Raw genomic sequence first — 10,238 nt, forward strand, 5'->3', positions numbered from 1 at the left:
ACTAATCAAAGATTTGAGTTCTTTACAGTCTGCTACCAGGTCGACTCAAAAACTTGTCATGTCAGGTTAACTCGGCCAAGTCTCTGAGTTGGAGTTTTTAAACTATATTTAATAGTTGTACGTTCTGCAAAGAGAGAGATAAACGATGACTTCCAGCATTGCACTCTCTATCGTACAATCCCAGGGAGCGGAATGCATATGCAAGGGATTTCAATATTCAAAGATTGGAAGAAAAAAAATCAGAAAGGTTCCACATAATCATGGCGTTGCTCCACCAAAGGACCGTCAGAATGCTGAAATTGCAGCCGCCCTTAGTAGAGGGCTGCTTCCGATTCAGAATTAATACCTGTTGATACGTTATACCAGAACATCTTAAAAATACATTTGAATGACATGTCCACCAAAGAACAAGATATCTGAATGGCAAGAGTGAAAATCCAGAATCCACAGTTGCAGCAGACAACATACCACCTGTTGATTTGATATACAGGTCATGGCAACCCCACAAAACCTAACCAGCTTAGCTACTTGCAGAATTAGAAATTTTCAGGCGCCAGCAATTATATAAATATCCTACAATCATAGCAGCCAGACCAGCCATTTCACCGAATTATGCAGAATCAAGTTGCAGAATTAGCAATTTTCAGGCTCCAGTAATAATATACATATCTGTAACTCTGATGAGTATAGCAACCAAAGCAGCCGATTAAACATGTTATTGATAAACATTAATATATATAGAAGGCTGCATAATTAATTAGCACAAATTCCATGACATCTGCTCAAGGAAACTCAGAGGCAAGGCTCTTGGCAACTTGCTACATTATAAATTATAAGAAAAGGATAGAGGTTTATACTCGAGCTGAAACCATGATGAATCATGCAAATCTGCCCTCATCCGAACCATCTTCATCATTAGAAGCATTTACAGGCCTGAGCACTGCATTTAGACTTGCTTGGCTTCTTCCCCTCCCAGCACCCAAATGCCTGATTCTTACTGCAAAAGCATACCATTGAAACTCTCTTGCGTCATCTTCTACAGCGCTGGCATCTGGGAAATACTCCAAAACTAAGGGGCAAAGCTTCTACGACAGCTTCCCCTTTATTTCCATCGTCGCCCTTCCCCAGCTCCCCTCCTTCGTCGCTTCTGGCTAAGCACGTTTCAGCAGAGGAAAGGAGGCGAAAGTGGGCTTCCAATCACTTGAACATGGCACACACTTTCAACATGCAAAAGAGAGATTAGAGATCAGTTTACAGTAATAAAGACTACACTAATGTCAATCCAACAATACTTTTATCTGCAAAGCATGCTCAAAGAAACTAAGCATTCTTCACTTTCAAATTTTCAGAAATATACTAGTTACTAAACATACTGCAACTCTCTTTTTTTAAACAACACACACACTACAAATCTCATCAGGAAAGGGTTTTAAAGGCTAGCTATTGTACCAAGAGAGCAGGGAAAGCGGAATTTCTGGCAATATTGCAAAATTTTTACCTCAGTTCAATCTCACTTTTCATCTGTAGATTATCTGCTTACTCTAATATCTACTTCTCTAACAGAGGACACTTGCGGGGAGAAGCTCCAAAATAAAGCTTTTCCCAAGTAGACCTTTTTAGCTTTTTGGCAAAGCCAAAACAGCTTCTTGATTTTTTACCAAATGCCACTATATCATCTAAAAGTACTTTTAGAGGGCCAAAAAGTGCTTTCCGGCTCTTCAAAAGCTTCACCAAACAGAGCCTTAGCACAAGATATCTAGGCAATCAAATATGATATTATTACTTTTCTGGCAATGCATATCTTAAGCGAAGGCAACCAACCAGCAGACTGGTTGGATTCGAAAGGAGCTGCTGGCCAATATCTCATGCTTAATGCCACTAATATGCCACCTGATTTAGCTTATTTGTACATGCTAATTCTAACCAATGTACCTTCATTCAAAATCAATAAACCTGAGCGCGCACACCCTTTTTTTACAAAAATCACTTTGATCTACCAACAACACATCCAAGAAGCATCTCTAAATGCTCATCTATTACATGTCCAAGCCTAGATAGCGTATGGATGTCTCAAATGCATATAATTAGAATTGATAATCACAGTCCAGTTAACACGACAAGATATTAAATAACCCCAGAAGAAAAAAAATTATAAGATAGGGAAAACCTCCTCCTCCAGCAGGGTGTTTATACATATGCATATACATGCTAGACTTCTATAGACAAAAAAATTCTATTATTGCTAGACTTCAAGAGAATCTAATGCAGCAAGAAAAAAAGTCCTTAAAACCTTTTAAAGAAGATATCTTAATGTATTTGGACTCTATTAACTTTGAAGGGAGGACGAAGAGAGATAATCTCGAATCAAGAGACAATGGCAGCCATGCAGCTCCATGTGAAATTTACCTAGTATAAAAATCCATAGCCATAAAAATAATTAGTGCTGAACAAATTTAAATTAATCAAGTTTCTAGAGACTCACCAAATGTAATACATATTATCCACTGTTTGTTTCTGGACTCTACCGAGCAGCTCAATCTGCACTATTCCACCTATACAGATAACTGGGCGTGGAAGCTTGAAAGATTGCAAAACATTTTCCTGGTGCAAGACAATCATTGTCATCAAAGTTAAATTGTGAGAAGTGAAAAAACATTGTGCAAGCTATGTTGCCAAATCACTAAACCAGTGACAAGATCAAAGAATACTAATTAAGAATGTATACACCTGCAGTTTCAAACCATCTATGCATCAAAATTCTATTTGATTGGATAATTATTTTGATACGACACATTCACCTATCTTCTAAAATTTACAAAACCTTGTAGCCTCATCCACTTTATAGTCCAGATTACAAATGCAATAACAAATCCCATAGCTGATTCTAGTATCATCAAGGCAAGGATAGCTGATTCCAGTATCATCAAGGCATGCATATGCATTCATGTGTATTTGAATATGCGTATGCGTGTGTTTAAGGAAGATGTCAGGGCATGATCCAAAACTTGCAAACCTGGTAGCCTCATCTACTTTTTGGTCCATATTACAAAGTGCAATAACGTATTATGACCCGAAATCCCACAGCTGATTCTAGTATCATCCATCAAGCCAAGGATATGTGTACGTATCTAGGAAGATATCAAGGAGTGGTACCATCTTCAACCTAAACATTATGTATGTGGACATTCATGAATACAAAAGATACAAGATTATGAGATAAATTGTGATCCCTCACTCTACCCTCCCCCTGCATGCGCGGCCATATCTGCTTACATTCTGCATATTGTTCTTTTAATGAAATGCATGTGTCCATTAAGTTTTTTGATTGTAACTACAGTTTTTCTGAATCAATGAATTTGAATCTATAGAGACTCATGCATCTATATATTGTGAAACTTCTGCTGTCATGAGGACAACATGCTGTGACTGCTTCACCTTGATGAGTCATGTAACAATAACGAGTTACGTTTATATGTAATGGTTAGAGTTATAAGCTAATGAGACTGGTCATTGCATGTGCACCCTCAATCAAATATATGGGTTTCCAGATATATAACAAGAAAAACAGAGTAATGCAACACCTTACCATTTTCCTTGGATCTAAGCTATCTTAAATATAAAACATCAAACCAACACCCTATTATCACTTCAGAAGAATATAAGTAAACTATAAGATTCAAACATAATTACCAAAGAATAATTTATTGCCTGCATGGTTAGATGACCGCATATGCAATTACTTTAAGTTGTAAGAATTTGCACTACCATAAAACAAGATTGCTTCAAACTAGACATCTAGCAATCTAAGATCGCCTGCAGTATCACCGTCCATCCTGGGTAAACTATGACAAGAAGTTGTGAAACATAAGCCTAGAATATACTAGTTTTAAGTAGGGAAGCCAAGTCCATATTAAAAATCAACATTGCCAAAGAGGTTTACCTCTCTGCACTTCATAGTAAGCCATACTCATCAAGAAAAACGAGTTTCTTGCTACCAGAAGTTTCTTTTAGGCTGTTGATAAATTACACTAAAGCTACAGCTTTTAGAGATAAATTAAGCACAAGCAAAAAGAATCATACAGTAGTTCAACTCACCTGCACCATTGGAAATTCTGGCGAAACATACGTCCAGTTGTAGTTGTCATTACCAGCTCCATGACTTTTTGCATACCCCTCTGTGACAGAAGTTCCGGTCCCTTGCAATAGCCTGGAATGACCCATCCGAAAACGCACAGATTTTGCTGAATATATAGGATCACCAAACTGAAAGAATGCTGATAAAAAATTAAAAAAATTAACAACAGAGCATCATCCAAGCAAAACAGAACCATGTAAACATGACAAAGTATCCAAAGACAAACCTTTAAAAGGCTGTACTTTTATTTCATCAATGATGCATAACTTGGAAATTAGCCTGTAAGTTAAAGTTTCAGGTACTTCAGGATCTACTTGTCCCCCACTTGACCAGTAAGAAGGCCTCCAGTCAACTTCGTCTCTTGGTTCCAGTGTATTATCAATGCTCTCAAGTGGATAATTATCAGTGCTGGAAGCCCTAATGGCCTCAACAATGCAATCCCTTTTGCCCTTAGATGAAACGAGGCAGCAACTCAAATATGCATATACCCTGTGCTCCCTCTCCAGGCTTTCCCATTCAATAGCAGTGCTAGATCCAACTTCCACAGCCTTTTGTGAACTGCTTACTTTGGTAACATGAGTAAAATTTGATGCCTCCGGGCAAATTCTTAGGCACAGATTTTTGCTAAAACCGCTCGCAACAACTACAACGCAATTCAAAATGCTTCTCTTAGATATCATATTTGGGTATAAATAGAACTCCAAAACAAGAACGACAACAAATATTTCTACGGTATTACATGCAATGCTATCATCCATACTTAGAAGCAAATAAGACATCCAATGTAACAAATTCTTGTAGCATTTTCACACAATTCTTTTCAAACATGGACAAGGTTCTCAAAACATCAACTTAAAGAGATAAAGTACTAATGAGCCAGTAAAACGAATCATTTAGCAAATAGCATACAGATAGAATCATCATGATAGAAGGGGGTGGGCGAGAGAGCCACTGATATCAACTAAATGGCATAGCCAACATCATCACTATCCAAAAGGAAAATCACACACCCATGGCTAAATGTTTTGGATTCCAAGTTAAATTAATTTACTTCACAGCCCTCTATGAGATAATGTATATCTAGCTAATCAACAGAAAAACTGAATTATAAATTAGAAACTGCTATCTTTAGTTAACGAATGAATTATAGCATCATCACAGCCAAGGCTTTTTTCATATTGATAATTTATTAAAATCCACAAGGTAAATAACATAGGGATGTCAAGAAAAGATGCAGCAACAAGTCACTTCACCTTCTCTTGTGCTAATTTTAGCAATTGTATACTACATTCTGTTGGCAAGCTATAATATGGCAATAGTTGATTCCGCAACACTTCCTAACCACTCTCAATAAACAAGAAGCAGACTTTCATTTATCAAAGTCAACAAAAAGACACCAAGTCAATTTCACATGAAACCGCTTCTGGAAGTGCTCCCATGCATGGATTTCAAAATTTCTATTTCATAACTTCCAACAGCCACAGTTCATGTTGAGTTTTCAAACCAATAGTTATGGAATCACACAGTGAATCACTATCAAGTGTCAGTCATTAAAGTCCATCAATAACTCAATTAGAAGGGAAGCTGATTAGACCTGAAGATGTTCTCAGATAATCATATTACTGCAAGTCTTTCTCTGCTTCCTACCCCACAAGGCTACAAAACATTACTTCCTTTCAGAATTTAGGTTTCAACAGAAAAGTATTTTCACAAACAATTGCAACAAGATAAAATAATGTAATTTTCTACCATTCTCATCCCCTACACCCAAAACATTGCTCTAGCAAGTTAAAGTCCACAGTTCTTTTTCTACAACACTGTTAACCAGATTCCTTACATTGTACAGGAAAGTCCTCTTCCTACCCCACAAGGCTACAAAACATTACTTCCTTTAAAATTATAGGTTTCAACAAAAAGTATTTTCTCAAGCAACTGTAACAAAAAAAATCATGTAATCTTCTACCATTCTCATCCCATACCCCCAAAAGGTTCCTGTATTGATCAAACTCCACAGTTCTTTTCCTAAGAAACTATGTTAGCCAGGTTCTGTAGGTTGCGCAGGAAGGTCCAATTCATTTCTACAGTCCTACAGAAGCATACCCGACCGCCTATCTAGCAACAAATGAAAAAATGCTTAGATGATGCCTCAACACTTCTCCATACAAAAATTATAGGATCAGATGCACCATACGCATTGTTTTTTTTTGACAATAATCACTAGTAAAATTCCTCCATGTCACTTTCATCAAGGAATATGGACACTCCATATAGAAGTAAAATTGTTTCTGAACATGGTTCGCCGTACTGGCCCAAACCGAGCGAACGGAGCATATCGTACTATACTGGTTTGATACCCATACCTGTATAGATGGCGTACTGACACTCGGTACGCTGAAAAGATCCCATATCATACCGTACCGACACAGTGCTAGTGTGGTACTGGTATAGAGTCCGGCACCGAGATGGCGAACCTTGTTTCTGGGCTTGCCACCACAAATGAGACGTAGGATCAAAATATAAAGTTTTGATAAAAGTGTACACCCCCCTTACTATAGAGCTATCGCCATAAATGTGAAAATATGAGTAGTTTCAAGTACGAGTACGACCCCCTAATGGTGACAGAATATTCTAGGCTCAATTAGTGCCCTCTAAAGCCACAAACTACTCAAGCTCTAAATTCATTCCCCTAGTCAACTTTAAACAAACCGCCTGTACTTTTCTTTATTCCCAGGGCTCAATCGACCAACATCCACTAAAAGTAACAACCAACTTCACTGCCATATTCCATTTAACAAAGTCATCACAGAATTCATACGCTGTGATGTCCCCAGCCTCATTGATGGCCACCTAAAGTTCACAATCTCCTAAAATTTATAGATATAATAAAATATTTTACATAATCATTTGGTAACACTTGTTGAACCATATACAAATTTACTATATGGCGCTTAAAGCAAAGAAATCAAACATTATAACGTGAATGCGTCTAGCATTTCTAATCAACAAAGACAGACTACAAGGAATATCCCAGGTACAAAAATAGCCAGGCTATAATTTTAAAATATAAACAATAAAAAAGCAATCTTTTCTACTTGTTATGAGATTTGGCTGCCAAAACATAAACTAATTCTCATCTACAGCACGAAACACCCGCACGCGGTTGAGATACAGCAAAGCCAGAATATCAAAACAATAAACCAGCAATCTTTTCCGCTTATTATCAGATTAGCTAAACAATATGCACTCATCCTATTCTACAGCACAAGAGACGGCGTCTCACCAAATCGGCGCCAGGATCGAGACACAGCGCTGGCGCGCACGAGATCGGCCGCATTGTCCAGGCACATGAACACGGTCGTCGACGTGTCCGGCCCCAGCCATTCCAGGAGATCCCAGCATTTCTCCATCACCAGCAACCTGATCGACTCAGAAATCACAGCAAGAAACCCATCACACCCCCCTCCACCGGACAGCGCCTACCACCGCGCTTCCAAGCCAAAAGAGAGGCGAAGAAAAGGACAGAAAGGACGCGAACGTTACCTCGCGAAGGCCGCCGATGAGATCCGGAGAAGAAAAACGAAGCAGGAGCCCCCCCTACGACGAGATCGAGATCATCAGAGAAACCCTAGAGAGATCGAGAGAAGAGGAGGAGGAGGAGGAGGAAGGGAGAGAGAGATTAACGGTAGCGAGCCCCCGCCCCTCCCCTCTCTCTCTCTCTCTCACAATTTATTTTTTAATTAATTAAACGGCGTCACGGTATTAATAATTAAAGTAAACAAGGTTTGATATTTCAACGTCGTTATTTTCCCAAATGAACTGCGATTTGTTTCTGTTTCGGTAGAAGGTGTTTGGGAGGGTTAATGATAGAGGTGAGTGGATATATCGATGTTTCTTTACAATGATTATGAATTTATGATTGGATGTCCACTACCCAATACCCATCCACGCTTTATCTGGGCAATAATAGAGGCGGTGCAAGGTGACCTGCGGTAGCCGGTTGCCGGAGAACCCGTTCGCGGGCTGCCGCTCCTGGAGCGCACGGGGAGGGGCGCGGTCTGCACCGGCTGTGGCCCGTGACGCAGCGCGTGGGTTTAAAATAGGAAGGTGGAATTGCTTTTACTCCTTGTTTAAATCTGCAAGCGATTTGCCGTGCTGGCTTCGGAGCATCATACATTGGACTTGGCTGTGGAATCGAGCACTTGTTCGGTCCGCGGCAGGAGGAGATAAAAAAGGTTATCAACCGAGAAAAATGAGAAAATATTTCTGTTTGATTAGGATTTCTTTTTTTAAAAGAAAAATATATTTTATAAAAAATTAATTTTTTTAAAAAAATAACTTTTACTGGCTGAGAATTAAGATTTTTTTAAAAAAAATATCTTGAAGCTTTTAAATAGAATATGATAAAATATTTTCTTTATTAAAAATATAATATATATTTTATATATTTTTTTAAAAAAATAGATGATTAACCAAATATAGACCATTAAACATACTATTTTTCTATAATCAATCAAATATATAAAAACTATTTTACCAAATCATATTTTCAAATAGCAACTTTTTAGAAAAAAAATTCTTCTCATAAACTAAACGAGTCCTCAATATATGACACGATAACTATCAAGTTAGAGAATGATAATATTTAACTGGTAGTGAAAGCTGGCCTATAAATTCATAGAGTGTAATAGGAAATGCTCGAGAGCTCCTATTACGTATTTACGTGACACAAAATTTTTCAAGGCTACCAGTAACTTGACACCACCTTTAAACAGGGTGTAAAGATTAGCATAGGACTCTCTTGATCGAGAGAGGTGAGAAAAGATTAGTATTCAAAAGATTAGCATGATAATAGACATGTGAGACTGGAAGAATCTTTTCCCATGTTACCAGGTAAAGAAACCTTTAACGTTTAAACCTTCGAAAATTTTTAGAAAGTTCTCCTATCGCCATCTAAATTTTGGGTAAAATTCTGTGCATGAAGGCGCGGGGGATGGGAGAGATTTGTAGCAAAAGGGAACGGGACGCTCGAGTCCTTTTCTTGTTGGTACGAACCCATTATATTGAGGCTGATCCGAACCTTGATCTATTATGATTAGATGTATCTACACCATCTTGGTGAGTGGTTTAAATTTCCGGCTAGATAAGATCATAAGACAATGGAGAAGGGAGAATCCACTGTTCAAAGACTACTAATTAAAGGATTTAATTCAAGAATCAAGTTTACAAGTCTCGAACATCGGAAGTTTGGAACAACTACTTTGTTCTGTCTCAAGACTGGGGCACGGTGTGGTAGTAGGGCAAGTGGGTCAGTAGGCGTTCTTTCTAACCCAAACTGGGTCATGCCGTACTCCAAAATGATAGTTTGTGGTCGGGTGTTCCAGTTTTTTTGGAAACAAAAGCCAGATAAAATCCATAGATTTTTGTCTTGCCTGCTGAACATGGATCTAGCCCTTTTTGTCACTCTTGCAACCCTGGCAACCATCATTAACGAGAACTTCGATCTTGAGCTCCTAAGGTGCTGGACTATGACTTCCGTATTACAATGAGCTTTCAAAATAAACTTGGCCAGAAATCTATCAGACAATCAGTCTTCTGAAAAGATGCCTTTTGTTTGGCCGTTCGTCATTTATTTTTTTTGTTTTTTGCTAAAATGGGTATTTCATACAACATGAGTACAAATACATCCAATAGAGTCAGAAAACAAAAGATCCCGAAGTGCTCTCGGTGTCTCTCTCTCCCCAGACCATAGGGTACCTTCTGAGTGGCTCGCAACATATGCCGCCATCCAGTCAGCCGCCCCATTGGCCTCACGATATACATGCATGGCTCGGAATGTGACATACTCCCTCGCCATCTCAAAAATGTCGCATAGTAAGGGGTGAACCCCCCATAGCTGCTCGAGCCCTTTTGGACCCAGTTGATCACAATAACCGAATCTCCCTCCAAAAGGACTGACCTTGCCTGAAGCACTCGCCGCACGTAACACATACCCATCCAAGCCGCCCGCAACTCTGTCCCAGGGACCGAGGTGTCAAAAATTCGACAGCACCCCGTTGCCACCACGCCAAAGCTCGGCCCCCTGATGACGAATCCAGTCCCTCCT

The 10,238-nt window shown here is 38.9% G+C and overlaps 1 protein-coding gene across 2 annotated transcripts; it reads right to left on the reverse strand.

The window, feature by feature from the left end:
* Window positions 1–610: 610 nt before the first annotated feature.
* LOC103716873 (F-box protein At4g00755-like) lies at window positions 611–7,856 on the reverse strand. Of its 2 annotated transcripts, XM_008805060.3 has the most exons (6): window positions 7,676–7,856; window positions 7,416–7,552; window positions 4,362–4,778; window positions 4,096–4,274; window positions 2,483–2,601; window positions 611–1,217 (listed from the first exon to the last, which is right to left on the reverse strand). In XM_008805060.3, exons 2-6 carry the CDS (start codon window positions 7,540–7,542, stop codon window positions 1,163–1,165), a joined length of 897 nt encoding a protein of 298 aa, XP_008803282.2. In that variant the 5' UTR covers window positions 7,543–7,552; window positions 7,676–7,856; the 3' UTR covers window positions 611–1,162. The 2 variants fall into 2 exon arrangements, with proteins under 2 accessions (XP_008803282.2, XP_017700630.2); XM_017845141.2 differs by lacking the exon at window positions 611–1,217 and having other exon boundaries at window positions 2,479–2,601.
* Window positions 7,857–10,238: the final 2,382 nt, after the last annotated feature.

This window comes from Phoenix dactylifera, chromosome 2 (genome assembly GCF_009389715.1).
Source record: "Phoenix dactylifera cultivar Barhee BC4 chromosome 2, palm_55x_up_171113_PBpolish2nd_filt_p, whole genome shotgun sequence".
NCBI classification, from domain to species: Eukaryota; Viridiplantae; Streptophyta; class Magnoliopsida; order Arecales; family Arecaceae; genus Phoenix; species Phoenix dactylifera.

What these genes read in the sequence shown, in the direction of transcription:
- LOC103716873 (XM_008805060.3), bottom strand. Translation starts at nt 7,542, where the DNA reads ATGGAGAAATGCTGGGATCTCCTGGAATGGCTGGGGCCGGACACGTCG. An exon ending in AAAAGTACAGCCTTTTAAAG is followed by an intron (nt 4,275 to 4,361) that starts GTTTGTCTTTGG and finishes ATTTTTTATCAG; the next exon opens with CATTCTTTCAGTTTGGTGAT. An exon ending in GATAATATGTATTACATTTG is followed by an intron (nt 1,218 to 2,482) that starts GTGAGTCTCTAG and finishes GCATGTTGAAAG; the next exon opens with TGTGTGCCATGTTCAAGTGA.